The sequence below is a fragment of the Felis catus genome, chromosome C2, assembly GCF_018350175.1.
Source record: "Felis catus isolate Fca126 chromosome C2, F.catus_Fca126_mat1.0, whole genome shotgun sequence".
Classification (NCBI taxonomy): domain Eukaryota; kingdom Metazoa; phylum Chordata; class Mammalia; order Carnivora; family Felidae; genus Felis; species Felis catus.
In genome coordinates this window covers 111,631,670-111,654,527 of record NC_058376.1, presented here as the reverse complement: position 1 = coordinate 111,654,527, position 22,858 = coordinate 111,631,670, and the positions used below count along the sequence as shown (strand labels likewise).

The 22,858-nt window shown below is 35.9% G+C and overlaps 1 protein-coding gene across 20 annotated transcripts in view; it reads left to right on the top strand.

The window, feature by feature from the left end:
* MBNL1 (muscleblind like splicing regulator 1) overlaps nt 1-21,638 on the top strand; it is a 207,503-nt gene extending 185,865 nt beyond the window's left edge. For 13 of the 20 annotated variants that reach the window (XM_019810547.3, XM_045037422.1, XM_045037420.1 and 10 more), the window contains 7 exons: nt 1,443-1,700; nt 2,892-2,945; nt 3,852-4,005; nt 11,622-11,657; nt 12,351-12,445; nt 15,402-15,476; nt 18,217-21,638. In XM_019810547.3, the coding sequence (XP_019666106.1) occupies nt 1,443-1,700; nt 2,892-2,945; nt 3,852-4,005; nt 11,622-11,657; nt 12,351-12,445; nt 15,402-15,458 (654 nt within the window). In that variant the 3' untranslated portion in view covers nt 15,459-15,476; nt 18,217-21,638. Of the gene's footprint in view, nt 1-1,442; nt 1,701-2,891; nt 2,946-3,851; nt 4,006-11,621; nt 11,658-12,350; nt 12,446-14,264; nt 14,329-15,401; nt 15,477-18,216 lie in introns of all 20 variants that reach the window. The other 7 variants (XR_002144779.3, XR_002144780.3, XM_019810551.3 and 4 more) reach the window with 7 other exon arrangements.
* The last annotated feature ends 1,220 nt before the right edge of the window (nt 21,639-22,858 follow it).

Sequence of the window (22,858 nt, the reverse complement as noted above, 5' to 3'; positions counted from 1 at the left end):
ACACTATCCCAGATGAAGACAGTGCTGGCAGACTCCTGCTTGGAGCAGCCCTCATGACAAACTTTAATAATAAGAGTCAAAATGGAGCAAACACATGAGAAATAATCCATTTGCACCCTTTCCCCAGGGACTCCATCCAAAATTAATAAGTATAAAGCAAATAAACAAGAATCTTTTTCCATCTGCTTTATATAGCTACCAAGGATCTCTAAGGGTAATAAAAAAAAAAATTAGCTCTTGGAAACATTTGACTACAAAGCTATCAAATTTTACTTTTTATACTTGTAAATAATTTCAGATTGTCACAGCAGTTGCAAAAGTGGAACCATGAGTTCCTGCCTATCCTTCTTACCCAAGTATTAACAACTTGCATGGCCATGTTCTTGCTTACAAAACAAATTAGTACCGATATTCTGCTCTTAACCAATTTAGAGACCGCCGTCAAATTTCACCAGTTGTCCTACAAACCTCCTCTCTCTGACCCTGGGATCGTTCAGTCTCTGACAGTTTATCATCGTTATTTGCCTTTCATGACCTTGACACTTCGGAAGAGGACTGATCAGTTCTTTTGTAAAACATTCTTCCATTTCAGTTTGTCCAGTATTTCCTCATGATTTTTGTCTTAAGATGAAATTGATTGTCAAATTGGCTTCCGTACAACACCCAGTGCTCATCCCAGCAGTGCTCAATGCCCATCATCCACCCCCCTCTCCCTCCAACCCCCCATCAACCCTCAGTTTGTTCTCAGTTTTTAAGAGTCTCTTATGGTTTGGCTCCCTCCCTCTCTAACTTTTTTTTTTCCTTCCCCTCCCCCATGGTCTTCTGTTAAGTTTCTCAGGATCCACATAAAAGTGAAAACAAATATGATTAAATGCCGGTTATGCATTCTCGGCCACGATACAATGAAAGTGATGTGGTGACCTTTTTTTCCAGTGTGTCCTACCCATCAGTAGATACACAATGCCATTATGTCTTCTTACTGGTGATCTTCATGTTGATCACTTGCTTAAAGTGGTGGCTTCATTTTGGGATGAGCACTGGGTGTTGTATGGAAACCAATTTGACAATAAATTTCATACATTAAAAAAAAAAGAACTATAAAAAAAATACAGTGGTGGCTTCACTGTAAAGTTACTCTTTTTCCCTCGGTAATTAATAAATACATCAGCATAGTATAAATTAGATGCTTTACCATAATTAGTATTAAATTAGTATTAGTATTTTCTTTCTCACAGAAATTTTACTGAAATGGGGCTATAAGTTGTGCACCGAAGGAGGAACTCTTCAAGTTATTTTGTGGGTTTTTTTGTTTTTTTTTTTTTTTCCAAATGGTCTTTTCCCCTTTCGCATGTAGCCCTCTACCACCTTTAAGTTAAACTCTCCAGAAAGATCGCATCTGCCCACGTTGTTGACCAAGTCCCATGCACTTAATGACCTCCTAGGTATGTCGAGAGTACCAGCGTGGCAACTGCAACAGAGGAGAAAACGATTGCCGGTTTGCTCATCCCGCTGACAGCACAATGATTGACACCAATGACAACACAGTGACCGTGTGTATGGATTACATCAAAGGGAGATGCTCACGGGAAAAGTGCAAATACTTTCATCCTCCTGCACATCTGCAAGCCAAGATCAAGGCTGCCCAATACCAGGTCAACCAGGCTGCAGCCGCTCAGGCAGCAGCCACCGCAGCTGCCATGGTGAGTAGAGACATCAGCTCTCTCTTTGTTAGCAGTCAGTACAGCAAACTGAATGACTAGATCTGACTACAAGCTATTCATTTATTAACCTTAAATTTTTTTATTTTTATTTTTATTTTTTTGCTGAAGATATGTTTGTTCAGGTATCCCAGACAATACATAATGAAGTTACCGTTCACAGAAGTGAGGGTAACTCCTCAAATGGTTCAGATTGCTCCTACCCTTGGCCTAACTCTTAATACTCTGTCTTATTCTGGATATAGGGTTTCTAAAATTTCTGCTTTGTAAAGAACACCTGTCTCCTCTCCAATTTAACGATACTGCCATTTTCAGTCCTCTTATTTTTCTGTGTGCCATCTAATCAGCCATTGTTCTCCTTCGGTGTGTTCTTTTGCACATCAAGGCTCTTCTCTACATATATCTTGCTTTTAACAATAACATAATCTGGAACTGTTTAGGAGAGTTGCTGAAACAAAATTGCTTTTAGGATTAGCTACCAGATTTTGAACAGTGTGCTATCTAGATCATCTTAAATAATATTGTGGCATAAATATAATTGTAACGCTAGAGAAGCTTGACTATGCCATTACATAGAAAGGAGAAAGACAGCAGTACTCAAGGAAGAAATTGGATCATTTAGAACAGAAACACCTATATTCTGAAGGTAAATTTTAATGTGATCTAATAGCTGATTTTAATGAGTCCATTCTTTGTTCTTTGCTTAGCTGTTTTAATGTTGTCCTTTTTTTTACATAAATATATAAAAGACTTAATCATGAAAATAGACATAAAAAACACTGTGTGGTTTTCACAGCACAGTAAAGTAATCACGAGAGAGGTCTTTTCTGTGTTTGTTTATGGATACTTGAGCAAAAATACAGAAGGCAGACTCTCTCCTCCTCTCTACCTTTCACTCTTTTTTTTTTTTTTCTGTTAGAGTATCTTGTTTGTAATTAACTACAAAGAGGAGTTATCCTCCCAATAACAACTCAGTAGTGCCTTTATTGTGCATGCTTAGTCTTGTTATTCGTTGTATATGGCATTCCGATGATTTGTTTTTTTATTTGTTTTTTCTCACCTACCCAAAAATGCACTGCTGCCCCCATGATGCACCTCTGCTTGCTGTTTATGTTAATGCGCTTGAACCCCACTGGCCCATTGCCATCATGTGCTCGCTGCCTGCTAATTAAGACTCAGTCGGCTGTCAAATCACTGAAGCGACCCCTCGAGGCAACCTTTGACCTGGTACTATGACCTTTCACCTTTTAGCTTGGCATGTAGCTTTATTGTAGATACAAGTTTTTTTTTTTATCAATTTAAAAATATATATTCCTTTTTCTGTTATAAAATTGTAAAGTACAATGAAAAACTGAGTGTGGTTTCCTGACAAAATTAGTGGAAAGACTCTACTGTGAGTACCTGGACGGATATCATACAATGAAAGATTCCGAAAGCCCAGCAGCCCACATTCAGTTTAACTACATTGTAGAATGTTCTAGTGAAATACTTTTAAGGACATTAAAAATGTATTTTTGACTGTATATTTATGTACCTGTTTGGTTAGCATGGCTTTAGTGATAGAATTATTTATTTATTTTTTTTTAATATTTATAGTTCAGTGTTTAAGAAAAAAAAAACTTGCATGCTCTGGGACATTTGCATGTGTAGGTAGGTCTGGTGGGGAGGAGATGAGTGGGATGAGTTTTTATTTTACCTGTTCTGGTCACTCTGTACGATTAACTATTAACATTGCTTATACTTGTCAGTCCTCATGGAGCTCGCAGTGCAGCTTTTCTTCTCGCCCCAAATCAGTGGCTTCTCACAGAAAGCCTGAAGCATTATGGGACTTAAAACACTTTAACACATTATAACATGTGCTCTCGTCCTAGTGGGTTGTTTTTTTGTTTTGTTTTGTTTTGTTTTGGACAAAAATAATGCTTCCTTTAAAGCTTTTATCTTGCTTTTTTTTTTTTTTTTTTTTTGATCCCCTTTAATTTTTGTTGATTGGAATCCCACCCCACCCCCCGGGTAGTTCAGTGCTCTGCTGCTTGCTTGCTCATGCTTCCTAACAATTTTAGCCTTCAACTGATTTTTCTTTTTTCTTTTTCTCTTTTTACTGGTATTTGTTTTTTATACTCATTCACTAAACAGGGAATTCCTCAAGCTGTACTTCCCCCATTACCAAAGAGGCCTGCTCTTGAAAAAACCAACGGTGCCACCGCAGTCTTTAACACTGGTATTTTCCAATACCAACAGGCTCTAGCCAACATGCAGTTGCAACAACATACGGCATTTCTCCCACCAGGTAAGGGGTCCGAGCTTATTCATGAACGAATCTGGGGAGCCGCAGATAGATACGCTGGTAGAGCAGATAAGCCAGGCCCCCAGTTTGCCGTTAGCCATAGATAGTTGGAAGGTAAGGTGGTCAGCAGTAGCGGATGAACTGAGGTATCTCATGTGGTTCTCCTTAAAAACTAAGAATCTTAGTGTAATGAGAAATGGATCAGAGATCATTGTGGTATTTTATAGACTTATTTTGGTGTGTGTAATTCGGAATTGAAATATAGTTCTCTTTTTTTTTCTCTTTCCTCAACACTGTTTTATGTCTGTCAAGCTATTTTATGACACTCTTCTGCTGTAAGACCCCTTTGCCTTCATGATTCCAGAGTAAATTTGAATTCTATGAAATGACACTTCCAGTTTTGATTTTTATTTTTCAGCCTTTTTGTTTTTGAGGTGGAGAATAAAAAACAAACAAAAAAAAACCCAAAAAAACAAAAGCTGACTCTGTGTTCCAGAGCACTTAAAAAGTGTGCCAATCAGTACATTGCTTAAAATCATTATTTTCTCATGAGCTAATAGAAGTACAAGTTTACATCTACTATTGAGTTATACATTTGTCGTTTCAGTGGATTTCAACTTAGTCACATAAACATACTGTAGAACTATCTGCACGGGTATAAAATTTAGAAACATTAATCAGTCATTTAATTACCTGAAAATTTATTATTTTTATGCACCCTTCATTGACTTCAGGAAATCCATGTTAAACTTCGTATAGTCTGGAATTCAACTAACCAGACTCTAATCCTATTTTCCCGTTTACCTCTTAACCTTTCTAAGATAATTACCATGGGTTCAGAGATTTATTTAATAAAATAATTTTATCACTAATTAAATTAATTAATGATGAGGTATGTATGTCAGAGGTCCAGCACCATTAGTATATTATGCTATATTGACAGTACTTAAATGCGTTAGGTCCGTAATGCCACGAGAGAATGTGAGAATTTATTTTTGAATAGCGAACAAAAGAATAAGTTATATTCACATTAGTTTTTACTGCCAAGCACAACTTCTATACAGTGCATCTCTGAAAGCTGGCCATCCGTATGTAGAATATGTAACAAGATTCGGTGAACTGGAGTATGTGGAATATTACATGACTTACAATGCATACGCCTTAGGCACCATGGATAAAGTAATTGTACTTACAAAATAGTATCTGTGCATTTGCAGTTTGTCCATTTTAGAATACAAATTACATCATTTTGATCTGTAGCATATTTATTGCATTCTGAGGGGCAAATCACATTTCTCTTACACTTTATAAGGTTGAAACTTTTTTCTCAACACATACAGGTTTTCAGAGATTTCCAGAATGTAATCTTTTTGCTTTTATATAAATTGCCATGCCCCTAGATTTATGCCGTCTTCAACGAATATATCAAGTTTTCTATAGTCAGATCACTAAACAAAGTTTTAAGAGATTGTGGGTAACTACCATAGTCTCTTTGAAGAAACCAAAGATTATTTTTGTCAGCTTATTTCATTCAGTAAAACATTGTCATTAGAAGTGAATTTCATTATTTAAAATCTAAAAATAAAAACATCTAACTCTCTCCATATATTATTTAGGGAAACCTAACAGTTCAGTCTTATTAAATGGGATTTACGTTAGTTTCTCCAACAATATTCAGATGACTAAGGACGTTGCTAAATAAACATAACCATTAATTGCATGATATTTCTGACAGTAATCTCTCCCTAGAAAGGCTTTTAGTCTGTGGATAAGACAGAGCAAAAGATGCTAGGTAAGGATCAAGTGTGGGAAAAACAAACACATTTGCAATTCAAAATCATACTTCTCTCTTGTAGAAACGAAGTGTTCTTAATGTAAATAAAATGTGTCACAGTATATTGAAATGTGCTAAAAATGTTAAGAAATGTTTGCGTTTTTATGATGAATTTTGCATCGGAGATAGTCTGTATTCTATTCTTGATATTTCTAATCAATATGATATGAAATTATTACAATAATATAAAATTACATTTATCTGTAAGCCACTTTTAAAGGGCTTAACCTTTATGAGTCACATAATCAGAAGTAGATAATACCTTCATCATTCTTTTAAAATATTGTCATTTGTCATATGTGCCTGTGTCCAAAAATTTGGCTCTATGACATTAAAAGGTTAAAATGGATAGCCCGTCTTTACTTCTGCCAAACCACTTTGTCAGACAGCCAGAAAAGAAAGAAATCTGATGCAAAGAATGTAAACTAAAATGCCTTAGGGGCCAGGAAGGATATATAAACAAATGGAGCAAGAAATAAATTAGGAGCTGTGAGGTCTGGAAGGCACTGGGGAGCACAGGCCCAATCTAAAGAGGATGGTGAGTGTTTTGACTTAGGCTTCTATTGCCTCAGAGAAATACCTGCCTGGCATGTTGTACCTGTTGTAAACTGCACATCCTTTGTGGCTCCATTTACATTATAGGGTAGTTGTGTCTCTGCTTCCCGTGGTTAGTTGTTCAGACCTGCACAATCTAACGTAATGGCCCTGATGTCCAGTATTGCAGGTCTTTTTGATTTTTTCCCAGATATTTACCTCATTTGGATGGTTGCATATGAAATTTCTCTATTTAAAAAAAAAAAATTTACAGCTAATTCAATTTTTTAAATGCCCTTTGAGAACTACAGGAAATCCGTCCTACCACACATCTGTGTAATCTCATATATAATACCTGGGAAAAAGGAAGTTCATTTTCCAAAGACTCTGTTATTGTGCAGATGACTTATTTGATTAGAGCCTCCCATCTGCCCACAATATGATTTGGAAGGTATATTCTGAAGGCTCTTTTGGAACTCAAAAGAAAATAGAAGTTATTTATTTTTTGCAACTTAGAGTTTTAGAGCTCTGTAGTCTCTTGCTTCAGTAATAACTTAAGGGGTATGTGGGTCTGTTACATTGAAGTTACAGTGAAGCATAGTTAAGTCATTTGAGGAGGTAACTATGTATATAGACTGGGTTGCTGGCAAAAGATCAAGGTTCAGTGGCGAGCCAGGTAACTAGCTAAAAACAATTATTATATATATAACTTTTAATAACAAAATTAGGCTTATGTGGCATCCACCCGTCTGTCTGTGCATCCATTCAATCATTTATCCATCTGTCCTTCCAACCACCTATCTCTTCTTCCCTCTTATCCTCCTTCCCTTCCTTCTTTTCCTTCCTCTGTCCTTCCCAGTTTTCTCTCCATCCATCTACCTATCCACCCATTCATTGATCCATCCATCCACCTGTCTCCCCATCCATCCATCCATCTATCCACCCATCCACCCATGTCCATCCATTCATTGAATCAACACACATCTATTGTATGCCACACGGTATGCCAGTATTCATATTGGAGATTGCAAATTTATGACCCAAGGGTTAAATCTAGAATCCAGAAGTGTCTAAGAATGTTTAAATAAAATCAGAATGTAAATCCTTTACAAGGTGTGCATTCTGTCCAATCCAAGCCCCACAACTCCCTAATGGTTTCAGGCCCAGTTGTTTCACACATTGTGTTCAAAACAGCTGCCTTTATTCAATATTTGCTCTGTGCCATACTGCACTGGATACTTTATATACATTATCTCATATTTTCTCACAACGACCCCAAAAGGTTGGCATTAATAGTCCCATTTTACTAATGAGTAACTTGGGGCCTAGTCAGGTCCAATGATTTGCTCCAAGTTGCATAGCTTGTATGTAAGGTTTAGACAGAATTTGAAATCAGGTCAGGTGGGTTTGACTCAGTCTCTCAAAATCTGTGAACTCTTTGTATCGAGTCCTTAAAAATGATTTGGCTCCAAAAATGAACTAGGCCTTACTGATACCCTGACTCCATGATTGGTGCTTTTATACCCTCCATCTCGTTTAAAAATAAATACAATCACTGGAGTAAATTCATGTCTAAGCTTCTTTTTTAAATTTTAGAGATATACTACTTTTTAAAAAATCTTCGCCCTTTAAAACTCAGTTAATTATTCATACAGTGTATGTATAATCTAGGGTCTACTTACATTGTAGGTATGGAGTTCACCCTTGACATTGGAGTAAGAAGTACCACTTTTATTTACATCACTTTATTTTCTTGAATTCAAATGAAGTCCAACTCTAAACTCTAATCTCACTGGGAGATTAGGCTCCCTTACTGGGGTCTAATTACCGGGATTCAGGACCCCCTTCTCACATCTTCTCTTCCCTCCTATCCCAACCCCCCCCCACCCCACCCAAGGTGAAGGCCTGTGCCATCCAGTAGGGTAGATAAGATGCCCATTCTCCATTCTTCAGTCAGCACTGGTCACTGCTGGTATGATCATGGCCCATGCTTACAAGGTCTCAGCAAGCTACACACTCCAGGGTTCCTGTGACTGCCTCGGGTCCAAGCATGCTTGCCTGAGCTCCTTAGCCTCATAAGCAGCATACGCTCCCTTGGCAGCCTGTGCCCATGGAGCTATGGTGGAAGAATAGACTACATACCTAACTACTCACGGACCCTGCAGACTCCCTGCCTCTTTCCTCTCCCTTCTCCCTCACCATTTTTGCCTGCTTTCTACCCTCAGAAGCACACCTCTCTTCCCTCTTCCTAGCATATTGCCCTCAGTGTGGGCTGATGGTTTTTTTAAAAACCTAAAAATAAGTTTGCTTTAAGCAACTTTGGCTTTGGCTTGTGTTGCAACTTACCAGACATAAAGAAACAGAAGGCCAGGAAATTTTCCTGGAGGGGGAGGAGTGAGAAGGGAGGTGGCAAGGGGATGGGGGTGTTTTTACCGAAAAAAACAAAAACAAAAATTCCCAGCTTGTCACTTTTATTATAATTAATGAAATTAATGCAGTTTACTTTCATCTTAGCATAGGATTATAAATCAGGCTTGGAAGTTTAAATCCAGATCCACCACAAGTTATAATCTCTGTATCCCTTTTATTTTTCACCTATAAAATGTAGATAATGTGATTATTTCATAAGGTTACATTTAAATGAGTTTTAAACATAGTTTCATAAAACATTCTCTTAAAGCACTATCATAGGCAGGTCTAAGCGTTTAGGATAAAGCCTGGAATGTAGTAGGCACTAGGTTTTATTTGTCATTTCTTAAATTCAGTAGTGCAATGGAATAGAATTCAAAACATCAGATAGAAATAAACTGAAGCTGTTGCTGTTTCAGATACCAATTTCGAAAATAATTTCAATTGATTGTGAACTTTTAGTCCCAAATGATACAAGTTTTAGAAGATCTTAAATCAGCTTAATACTGCTAATCAGTAGGCTTGAATTACCACATCCAAGTTCAGACCTCCAACCAAATATCCATTATCACTTTCTCTCTCTTCTACTTCTTGCCCTTCTCCTTGAAGTAGTTTTAACTGTGCATACAACGCATTTGCAAATTACCTTCCTACTTGTTTTTCCTGCATCTTCAAATAGGAACGCATTCCTCAGAAACACTTCATTCTGCTATGCAAATATCTTCATAGGGGAAATTTGAAATTGACAAATGCATTCACTGAAACATTTCCTTGTGTTGAAAATTAAGGAAAAAAATTTCAATTGGCTATTTGTGCATCATTATTAGTAAATCAACCCATTGTTGTAAAGATGGATATTATGGTCATTTCAAAGTGATTTTTGGTCTCGGTAAGTGGGTCCTACAGCATAATGTCTTTGTTTTTGTGAATTATTGCACCTGGCTAGTATTTTCATTGCTGCCTTATGTTTATTTGCTGCAAATCCCTCTCAAAACTGTGTGCACTGGTTATAATGGTAATGAGGAAGATAATTCAAACTAAAATTCCAATCATAGAAGCTTTAGGCTTTTAGGCAGATAGGATGGTTAATTCATTTTCCGCATGTGCAGGCTAAATTATGTATGGGATGAAATATAATAGGCAAATTACAGCATAATAATGAATGGTAAATTGAAAACCTACTACCCATACAGTATTTAAACCGGCTTTCCTATTCCTTGAATACCACATTATTGCTTTTCCTTCATCTTTTCATCCTCTCTTTCCCAGTCAGTCCTCTTGCCCCACCTTGAGAGGATAACGATTTCACAGGATCTAGACCCAGGATTAAATTTCGCTTGCTCTACTGTCTCACATTAACGTCTTTGTTATTAGTGGTCTGTTTTTGTTCTTCTCTTTCCCAAGTCTGACTCTGTAGTAGTTGCAAATGATACAGATCTTCCAGCATCTTAACAAATGACTGTCAGGGTAATATTATGCCACCTGGGCGGATGCCTCCCTAGCTCCATTACCAAGTTTAATCACTGATCATTGTGCCCACAGTCTAATTGTGATAACAGACTAATTGCAGCTGTTCCAGGGACGCCAGTTCAGTAATCCTTGTTTCTCAATGGCAGCTTTGTTTTGTAGGGCCATCTCTGACAAGACTCAATTGGCAGATATTTGTCTAACAAATGTTCATCCCAGATGCTGCTAGTGTTTAAATAGGATGTGCCAAGATTTAGATAGAAATATAAAATCATTTGATATTTTAAAACCTAGAAATCTAAAATAATCTCATAGAAAGAACAGTAGTTCTTTATGTGGGAAAGTGCCCTGTACTCGGTAAAAAGAAAAAACTATAAAATTGTATGTTGCAATGTTTATATGGAAAAGAGAACAGGTACTACATACATAATATTTTAGCATCATGGTTGAACATTGAAAACATCAATGCCAACACCCCATGTGTAATATATACATATATATATATATATATATATATATATATATATATATATATATAATTAACTTTTTTTTCTATGTGAAATATTTGAGAACATTTGCTATTCCAAGAAGTCCTGAAGGTCTAAACCAGCAGTGAAAACCAGTCTGTTTCCCCAGATCCCTGTTAATTAAACCAATTCAGGACTTAAAAGTATATCCTCTCTAAATGTTTGCCTACATTTAAATTCCAAACAAAGGCCATGCAGAAGTTTCACTTTCTCTTTATGCATAATTTATTACTTGGTATCCTTCCAAATAAAATTCCTGTATGGATGGATGATCACAACCCCTTCCATGTCTGTGTGGTTGCTGCTACAGTGAACAGAGAAATAAAAACCAAGGGAATGAAAATGAATGTTTTGGTTTTACTACATTGTTAAGCCAGTTTTGTGCATTGGATTACCTACCATTTTAATAATAGGTAATTTCTCTAATTATTTAACATGTGCTCAATATAAGGAAAATGTTAATACATTCATATGTTAAAGTCAGAAATAGCAAAGCCGCCAGATGGCTAGTAACCAGATTAAAACAAAACAAATTACAATATTATTTTTAAAAGAATTAGGCGAGTTTAAACTTTTCCCAAAATACTTTTACTTATAGGCAGCAATCAGGAGAAACAAAGTGTACCAGCACACAGTTAAACTGGCTTTTATTCTTCACTTGAGACTAGTTCTAATTGATCACTGTGCTATTGTATGATTTGATTGTGCTGACAGTTACATGCCACTGTTCCCATAATAACAATTTTTCTTCTTTGTTCAAATGAATTTCCTAATTACACGTGTGATGGGATGTTTTAATTCTTTTCCCTTTTCAAATCCACCTTCCTGTTGCAATGCATGATGGGCAGGCTCAATATTGTGCATGACACCCGCTACAAGTGTTGGTAGGTGCCAGCTTTGTTTCTTGATTATCTTAAACCTATGGTGCGCCTCACAGCCCCTCAAAATCCACTGCTAAGTTTAACTTGTATCTATTGGGCAAGTCCATTTCCCTTTTACTAACACCTGTCAATTAAATGCCATTTTCTATTTAATTGACATGGACTCACATAAATGTTTTCTTTACACACAAGTTTCCTTTAGTCACCTTTGGTGGATTTTGATTGGACTATGAGTTCTGGTGTGTAAAAAAAAAAAAAAACTATATCATAAAAGTAATATATTGTATATTTTTATAATAATAAATAAGAAAAAAATACTTTCATTCAAACAGATAACTGTATATATGAAGTAAATACCTGTATTTTGACTTAGATTTTGAATGTCTGACTGTGAACACTATATAAAATTCTTGTTTTTGACGTAGCAAATTAAGCCTGTTTGTGTCAATTTTCTTGATTTGATGGTAACAAGCTTTTTTTCCCCTTTTTTTTCTCTTTCATCTCCCTTCCCCTTCTCTCCTTGGAATGTTGTCCTGCTTTGCGCTGTGATTGCATGTCACTCGCTGGTGATGATGTCCCGTCACATGGCTTATTGCTGTGATAAATACCATGCCCAATTATCTCCTCCATGTTGCCATGGTTTCCATATTGCTACACTCTTCTGTATGTTTGCTTATATGATTTTCCCTCCGAAAGTTCCCATGGTGCACGGTGCTACGCCAGCCACTGTGTCCGCAGCAACAACATCTGCCACAAGTGTTCCCTTCGCTGCAACAGCCACAGCCAACCAGGTTTGCTAATTTACAGCTTTGTTTCTTAAAAACCAACTCTAATAGGGCTCAATCCAACAGCCCTTACGCACGTGGCTTTCCCATTGAGGTCAGTGGGAATCGTGTGTACGTGAGGGCTGTAGAGGGTGCTTTAATAGCATGGGGTTTCAAAGATACCTCTTGTTGGCCTACACATTCTCTCTATGATGAGCAGCAGAATGCTTTTATGCCATTTATAAGTGCTCCAAAGTTGTCGCGGCTCCATTTCTAAAGCTACTAAAATGATATTTACACAAGCAATTCTCATTTGGTCTCAATCATTCAGGTGTTTTGACCAATCAAAACTGCAGGCCATTTTAAGGTTTTTATGATAAACATTTGGTATGTACAATTTCTTAGTTCTTTCCTAAATTCTTAATAAAAAGCGAGATGTTTAAATATGTTATAGATGCCACAAATGACCACTCTTGTAAATAGAGTTTTTATAAATGCATTATAGTTTTGTTTGATAAGCAGATTGTATATTAAAAATAAATTGGTGTCCAAGGTTTGACTCTCACTGCTTTAAATGAAAAGCAAACACAGAAACAAAAACCCTAAGTGCTCATATTTCTATAGTTACCCAGCATAGATTTTAGAGAGTTATGAAGGGAAAAAAGACATCAAATACGGTAAATTGAGTCATTCTGGGTTCCATAGAAATTTATGGAGTAACAATTTCACAGATTACTCTTAAGTAAATGGGATCTGTTTCAGAAATTTGAATTTTATGATATGCAAGAATGACTATTTAAAGAAAACGATTATTAAAATATTTAATATTTAAAAATCGACATTGATTCAGCCAACATTCTCTGATCCTATTTTTAATTATATTCTGGAAAATAATGGTTGAATCAAAGTCAAATTTATGTAAAGTGGGTTTTGGCCTCAATGGATAAGTATGTTTGTTATGAAAGCAAAGTTCAGTAAGGTTAATAGCATGTGAAAACATTTGGAGCCAAATCAAAGTTCAGATAACCCACAGACTAAGGTTAAATGTAGCCAAATGACGTGAAAGAATCACTATGAGATGAGAATCAGCGTATTGCCCTTTGGGAAGAGAAGGCCAGTTAAGCGCCATCTGACTTTGTAGATATTGCTGTGAGAAGTAACCACCCTTGTCTCCACAGTACATCATGTACTGTTGAAGAACTGCAAGCTATTAGTGTAGCCATTAAAAACTTTCATAAGCAGCATGCCAAAATGGATGTATTTTAAAGTTTCAGACAAGCTTTAAACATTTCTTGGCAAAGAACCATTAGTTTTTCTGAAGCTTGTCAAAATAGCCCCAGATTTATGCTAACACATCAGACTCATTTACAAGAATACTAGATTGTGCATATGTGGCATGTTAGTAAGTAATCTATGGCAGAAATTTCTTAATGGATTCACCGTAATCCATTTATGAGGCAAATCAATGATGCTGAGCTCTCTGTGTACCATGTATGACGACAGAATTGCTGGTGTAAGCAGAACTATAGCAAAGCAAATTCCAACATGCCCTGGGCCACCTGGGTTGTAGGGGACACTTTACTTTTTGCATTGTGCTGTGACCATTTCATGCATAATCTTGGGTCTTCATACTGTTTTACAACCAAAAGAAAGAAAAGGGAAATGGATATATATATACACACATATATTATATCTACATATACATACATATGTATATGCCTACAGTATATTAGCAATGCTGGAAATAGCTGATGCCACAAAATGCAGCCTGCATGCATGCAGAAGTTTATAGCTGGCCCTTCATCTGCATCGATTGGTGTTGAAGGTCCTTGGTATGTTTCGACAGCCCCATCCTTGATGCTTCTACACTGTTGGGTGCAACATCCTGTCCTGCAGCAGCAGGAAAAATGGTATGAGAAGCTTCATTATGCTTGGAGCACATTTTCGTGCCATTTGCCAATGCTGTAAAATTGTGTAAAGATGTCAGCTGAGAAATGGAAATAAAATAGAGACATATTCATTTACACTCCAGACTGTGGATTGTAATATGTTGCATTAGTCTAGGACATCTAAATTGAAAGAACAACAAAATGCCTTCATGTATGTGATTTCACTCTTCTCCCATCAACCTTGCTGAGGTGGGACTAGTGCCATTTTATAGATGAAGAAACTTAGCCATGGAGTAATTAAGTGCTTGGCTCAAATTTACACCACCAGGAAATGGATGCACTAGCGTGAGAACCTGTGCTTGCAGTCCTTGGACTGGCTCAGTCTACCGCACTGCCTCTCCCAGGTTAGCAGCAAAAATTCTGGCATGGAGGAGAGTCAGGCTACAAATTGGAAGTTCATAGCTTTGGGGACCATTGAAATAAGTCACCTCTATATTGATTTCTTAGTGTATTGTCTCTCAAGTTTTTTAAAGCTCTTGCCCATTTATAATACAGTCAAATGTGCAATCAGGATTCAGGACTCTGTTCCGAAATAAACTTAAGCTCTTATCTGGTTCTTTTGAAATACTCTCTTAAAATTCTTAACTGGTACGTTTAATTTGGGGGGGAAAAAGTTAGAAACCATAAGTTGAACGAAAATGTTAGAAATTGGTTGCACAAAAATAGGCATTTTCTACTTTGATTTATGGGTTAGTAAATAACTGAAACCACAGGTGTGTGTGTGTGTAGGCCAACAAAAAGGGCTTCTTTCAATTACTGCTGTGCATGAATTTTGGATAGTTTTACTTCTCTTACTTCCTAAAAACTGATAACATTTATAGAATAGTATTTAACACAAAGATTTTTAAAAATGAGTTGCTCCTTTGACATTAAGTTTACATTAACTTACTGTTATGTTGGCCAGATAAGGACTGTCACCTCACAGCTGAATTTCACTTTTCTTAAAAAAAAAAAATTAATATTAAAATGTTTTCATCTCTTGGTTGTTGGCTTGCTTGCATGGATCATTCATTAAATAATTTTTTATTTGCTAGATACCCATAATATCTGCCGAACATCTGACTAGCCACAAGTATGTTACCCAGATGTAGAATTTTCATCACTAAACAGTAAGTTCCTTCTGTAATATATAGTGTGTACTTGTAGTGTTTTTTTGAGCTACCATTTGTATGATGTACTTCAGGAAGTTTTGCAGAATTTCAGAGAAAATATTTATATGTTTTCTTTTATTTTTATTATTTTTAAATTGAACGTCATCAAATATTTATTGAACAGCTGCCTTGTGACTGGCACAGTTCTAGAAGTAGAATGTACAAGCAAATTAAAGCTTAGACAAATGAGTACATTTATAACCGAGAGTATGCTTCAGTGCTGAAGGTTTTGAGAGGAGGTAAGAAAGGTCTCCCGTTTTTATCTTAGGTGGGTTGTAAGGAATATTATTATAAAAATTTATAATATATGTTAATGTCACTTACATGTATGTAATTCTTAAGGAAAATAAGTTTTGTTTTTGTTTCATATTAGAAATAAACACAAACGTGAAGAAAAAATATGACTTAAAACTAGTATAGATCAGGGGTTGGCAGACTTTCCTGAAAAGACCAGACAGTAAATATTTGTGGTTGCATGGGCTATATACGGCTTCTATTGTCACTCATTTCTGTTGTAGCTACTCAGCTCTGTCACTCTAGCATGAGAGCACCTGGAGACAATATGTAAATGAAATGGTGTGACTGTGTCTCAGTAAAACTCTATTTACACAATTAGGTGGCAGGTCTGATTGGCTCACGGCTAGTAGTTTGCTGAGCTCCAGTGTAGGTCATCATTTGTTTTATTTTTTAATGTTTTGCTAAATCCTATATGTGAGAACACGTACCCACTTCACCTCATGATTCACCACACACAGGGTTATTCAGATATAAAGAGTCGGGCTTTAAATCAATGTATACACACACTCACATACATACATATGCATACATCCCCATATCCAACTTTAGGTACTTCAAAGTAGTCAACCTTAGAAGACTGTATAATTCTGAAAATGTCATTGTTGAAAAATAATTTGAAAGTCTTGTGATTTTCCTTCAAGCACCTTGACTTAGACACTTGGGAAAGGTGGCCATTTTTCATCCTCAGAGGCTATGCTTTATTCAGTATGTACACATTCAAGCTATCATATATGCTCAGGATATTTGTTTCATGTTTATAGTTTTATATTTAAAACGAGCCTCCGTATTTGAAACTGAATCTCGTAAATAAGATGGGTGATCTTTCTTGCTGCTTCCTTTCAATAACACATTTACAAATGATTTTTTGGTGCTATGTGTTACCGTGTGTTACCATGCCAATGAGATAAAGATGAACAGACAAGAGATAAAGATGTTAATTTCAGCGCACTCTAATAAAATGAGAGGTTTGAACAAATTTCTCTTGGAGCAAAGATGAAGGAACAACTTTTTCCAACAGTCAGAAAATAGTGGCTTGGGGCAGTGAGGGCTGCGCTCAAGAGAAGGGAGGAGCAAGGGCCTTTCAGAAGGGACTGTGAGTGTGTCAAGTGAGGAGACGGTGGCAGAGAACCAGTTCTGAGACCCTTGCGATAATAATCTATAGCAAGAGCTGGACAAAGGCTGAGCCCATGCAGGACAAGAGGATAGACAAAATTTGAGAGCAGTCCAGGAAGTAACCAAAGACATGCTACAATCACAGATTAAATTCTTGAAAGTGATTTTTGTCTATTTCATAAGCTTTCTCAATAATCTGGTAATAAATTCTCCTGAACAGGAGTCACATTTTTCAGTAAGCACATTCCTTTTAATATGTAGGTTTGGATGAAAAGTTCTCCTTTTGACAGATTCTAAACCCTGCTTCAAGCTTTTGTAGTCAATTGGGTATGTTTGGTGTGTATATAACTATGTTCTATTTCTGAGCGATAATCCAGGTTGAAAACAAATGATACCAAACGGCTGTAAGTTCATCAATTAGCAAACCAGTGGACTTACGTGTATTGCATCTTAGGCCCTTAATGTTCTGTTTAACAACTGATTGCCCATTTTCATGCGTAATTGCAATAATTAAACTGCTTTTTGAGTGGAGCGAAATGGTGACTTCTTTCATGCTTGAGGTTGTACTGTAAAGCATACGTTTAATATGTAAAGATTCTCTGATGAGAACAAAGTTCATGTAAAAACTGAAACTGTTAATTCACAAGTACATTGTAATATCTGTTCCACCTTAATTTGTCAGGAGCATAAGGGATTTTTCTTTTCCTTGGCTTTAGGGGGAAAAAAAAAACCCAAACTTTAAATTAACCAAAACAGTTATTTACAGTATAAATTTTTTCCAAACATATGCTATGCTAATCAAGCGCCCATATATGGTGAGTCATGTTTAATAGGACTTACTGTTGCGTGGATTTTAATTTTGTGGGGCCAAACCAGTATTCTTGCAACCCATTAAACTACAGGAGAGAGGAATTAAAGTGAGCTTAAATGCTGCCCCACAATGATAGTGCTAAAAAAGAGCTCTACTATATTATGCCCCTTGATTCTGCAAACATATTTTATACTTTTAGCTGAGTATGGGGTAATATTTGAGCAGAGCCCATAATTTTATTAGGCTGTGCATGTCATTTTATTCTCATAGAGTTGTAAATTTAGGTCCACTTGTACTTGGGGAGTGGGTTTTGTTTCTGTGTGAAGATGTAACAACATACGTGTATTTTACTCTTTAAACCAAGCAATACGGTTTTCAGATGAAGTAGTTACTGGAAATTGCCTTGTTTTAACCAACATCTTCTCTTTTTAGACTTTCTCTCTGTTTTAACCAAGATTGTCTCTTTTTCCCTTGTAGATCATACTAAAGAGGAAAGGACAGTGTGCTTGGTTAGCGTAAAGGACGAGGTCATTAGCCATATTGTAAATACCGTCAAGCAACACACACAAAAACCCCTCAGCCACAAGACATCCACATATTGCATGTTAACCAGAAGAAGAGACAACATGGAAATCCACTGCACACTGTTGCCTATACACTTTGTACATTTAATTGATATTTGTGCTGAGGTGATATTCCTGTCTGAAAGAAGAACAACATTGTCTTTCTTTTCTAGCACAGAGTTCTGCATTAAAAGATGCATACCTAATTAGTTTCCTATATATTCATGCCATCTTGAAAAGACAGACTATGGTGTAACCATGATTCTATTATGTATTGGTACGTCTGTAGACCAAGGTATAATTTTTTAAAAATAAGTTTATTTCTTTCAAGGTTTACAAATAACAAAGGTGCACCTTGTATTTAAAATCGCCATTATAGACGAGAGCGTGCATGCACAGTCATTTTTGTTTAAGAGTAATATTTTTAATGTAATAGATTTTAAGATGTGGTGAGGGAGGGATCTGACAGAGATGAATGTGCCAAGCAAAACCACAACTGTGTATCTTTTAAAGCACATCATGGCTTTAAGTACCATGTTGTTAAGGATTCTCATGAAGTGCCATAGACTGTACATCAAATTAGAGTATTATTTCTTCAGTGTTATTGTTTTCAGAGCCACATTTTGTTGCTTATTTGCTAGTACTAATCAGTCAAAGGGCACCATTCTTTTTTCCTTTTTTTTTTTTTTTTTTTGGAAACCAAAGCTGTCTCAGAAATGGCCAATTTAACTCTACAGTAACAATAGACAGCACAACACAAACTCTCTCAATACCGATAAACTCACACATACTGGAGATATATATAATAGATATATATATAAAATTATTTTAATGCATTGTAGTGTAATATTTATGCATACTATACTGTGTAACATGTTATTCAAAAGGGATATGCCATTTCTGAGACACGATAACAAAAAAAAATGTTTGAGGAAATTATTTTGCTTCTATTTATAGCTCTGTCAAAAGTCAAACGACTATAAATGCTTTGCAAAAATGGTTTCACATTTGCTTAAATGCTTCACCACAGTCACGTTTAAAATAGTGACTCTAAACAAAGAAGAAAGCAGCACTGTCATCAGATGCATGATAAACCAAAATATGAAAATGGGAAATGTTTAATTAACCTAGTAATTGGGTGGGTTAAGTACATGGGTGAATTTTATATGTGATTTGTTTTGTTTTGTTTTGTTCAGATTAACTGCTTATAGCCTTAGAAAGCCTTTTACAAAATTAAAAAAAAATAGATGTGCATTCAGTTTTTAAGAATGGATTCATCCAAAGGAATTCCTTTTTTGTGGTTTGGATGTTGCAGCTAGTAAAGGATATTTTTGCTCTGATTGGCAGTTCTAAAAATTGCTGACGTCGGGGCCAGGTCACTGGTAGTTATAGTGTGGAATGGGAGAAGCGAAAGTTCAGTTATAGAACTTTCCATACTTCCAAGTTTACTGCAAGTTTTTATGCTTGAGAGAGATGCTTTCTAATATAAGACTGATGTGTTGATTTTACTGATTGTACTGTACATCTATTAAAGCCTTAGATTATTACATTACGGGTTGGAACCCATACCAATGTAATTTCAATCATGTTAAGAGAGTAATGGTGACTTCACATGTTATTGTAGTTAGTTACATTATAGAATATTACTTATTTTTCTTGTTAAAATGTAGTTTTTCATTTCCTACATTTATTAGATTTCATTTTCTATTAACAATTGAATACCATTTCAGTTTATAGACTCTTGTTTTATTAGATTTTACCGATGAATTTTTCAAAATACAAAAAAAAATTAAAGTAGTTTTTCCTTCATAACATACTCAGTTTTGAATTACATGTAGTGTCATACGAATATTCGTATTATTGTTAACTAAATGATTTATATTTTACTGATTTAATATTAAAGTGTAAGAATGTCAGTCATTGTTAGTTCTTGTCTAGTTTTCATTAAAAGAACAAAGATCTTTTATATGGATATCTTATAAATATATAATCATTGCTAAGTAAGAAGTTAAGTTGTTGCTATCGCAACAATCCTGGCAGACAATTGAGTAATATTTTGATGATTTATTTTGTTTGTAATTAGTTATTATAAGAAGATCTAGATCCTAGATATTAGAATAAAATTTATTTTCTACTGTATCCATTTCAAATGTTAAAGTATTGTTTAATATTTTTGAAATCCCTGAATATCAGGCCTTGTTATAAATAAGCTGCATAATCAATAAATAGAACAAGGGACTTTTTTGTTGATAATCCAAATACTCAAAGTTTACGTAATGAGAATTATAGCGTGTGTGCAAACTCTTGAGGGTTGATTATGCTGCAATTTAGCATGTTGGAACGTCTAGAGAGAAGGTTGACTTTTTGCACTTCTGTATATAGTCAAAAGAGAGAAACCTGTATAATAGTAAGATCTTATTTTGAATAAAAACGTCTATAATTACAAGGAGTTTTGTTAAGGCTAATAAAATGACAGACTGAGCAAAATTGCTTGCAAAAGTGGCACAGAGTTAGCACTCCATACCCCTTCAAACATGTTGCTTTGCTTTATTGTGGACAGCTTGTAGTTTGCCAGGATTTTTTCAGCTGGAAAGATATGCCATCCTTCCGAGATCTCATGACTGACAAAAACTCCATTGGGCCAAATCTGCCTGAAGATCATTACCAAAAATAGCAGGTACTTCAACCATTAAGGTGAAATCATGGATCAAATATTCCTTACATTTTTCAAAACTACTGCATGTTTAAAACTTCAACGAAAAAAAAAAAGAGAGAAAGAACTATACTAAGGACATATATTATACAAATCAGTTTCTGCCAATTTCAGTGGTTTATTGTTCACAAAAAAAAAAAATCTTCAAAACAAGTATTGACTCTCACAAAATTTAAACCGTAAACAGGCAAACCAAACAGCACACCGTAGCTATAGTTGTTATGTGATTGTTTTTTAATTGCCGTAGGATCCTGTTCTTTCAGCAGGTGAAAAAACAAAACGCAGTTCAAATTTCACGGTTTTAATTTTCAACTCAGAAGCACTCAGAAAAGCAAATGTGATCACGGGCACTTGTTTAATGAATTCGTGTATCCAGCCTTCACTCCCGCTGGCTGCACTTATCAGCAACCCTACAGCTTTCATCTGCTGAAAGGACAGATGTGCTTGGTTTTACTATTATGTAATCACAACTTACTTTCTGCTTGTAGTTGCTTAAAATTATGTATTTTGTCTTGGGCTGCAATTTGTTTTATGCTTATTTTATTATTACTGCAGTAGTTGACTTTGCTGTATGGAAAAATAAAGTGAAATTGCCCTAATAAAACTTCTCTTTCTTAAGTATATTTGTGTATCTGAGACTGAAGAGTAAATTATTTGTGCGCGTTTCGAGTATTCATGCCTGTCTGTCTTAAGGAACGTACTGATATGAAAATTCATTATCTGGTTTTAACTGATTGCAAGGAAGGCACTCACTATTCTTCTCACTAACTGTCCTTTGATACCAAGCTTGAGAATCTCAATTGTGATGCATCGCCCTGTATTTTCTGAAACATCTTGCCCTCTCTTACCTTGACACTTCGAGTGCTTGCTGTTGGATACTATTTTGAGTATAGAGGAGGAAAACCATAAGGGAGGAAAAAAAAAATCTCTTATCAGTTCTAGAGCGCTGTCTATTAAAGAAATTCTCTTTGGCTTCTTCGGGAGGCTAGGGCTGGAAATCAGGCATTCTAAGTGAATATTTCAGTAATGAAATAATGATGGCATTTGATTCAGCGGGATAAAAGAGGTTACACATAGGCAGCTGAGCCAGGCCGTGCCATAACGCGCGCGCGCGCGCACGTGTGTGTGTGTGTGTGTGTGTGTGTGTGTGTGTGTGTGAATTTTGTAAATGAGAAGTTAAAAATTTGGCTACAGTGAGGTCTGGCATCTCATACAGCTTCCCATTTTGCAGTTTCCACAAATAGCCAGTGAAAGCCAAAGTTCCAAAGTGAAGAAATTAACTCCTTTGTTCCTTTAGTACTGCTTTATGTGACGGTGCCACACTCCATATTGGGTCAAAGCCTGCAAATTTTTCTTTGTGCATCGGTGCTTTTTTCTCTAGAACTTACTACAACGAAAGTAAGTGCATTATTTATAATTAATACAGTTCTGCCACTGGTTGAGTTCTATAGAACATTCCTGTTATTCTCAGTGGATCCAACTATTCGAGGTGCCACTTAATCAAAATTAGAGTAGCTGTCCCGGAGATGATTATATAAAGCAGGAGTTTATAATATTTTTGAGTAACGTGAAAACATCCAACTTTCTGCAATTAGTGATGGTATTTTGGGTATCTTTTAATTGAAAAAGAATTTCAGTAATGAACAGCCATTGTAAGTTTTCAATACTTCAAGTGATGCTGTGTTTTATTAATCACAACAGTATTCAGCCCTTTAAGTGATGATGTATTTTATTAATCACAACAGAAAAATAGTGTTTGAGATATTTGTTATTTTCCAGACAACACTTATTATTCAGAAGGATCTTTGACGACAAGGACCACTAGGGGTCCTCAGCTCACAGG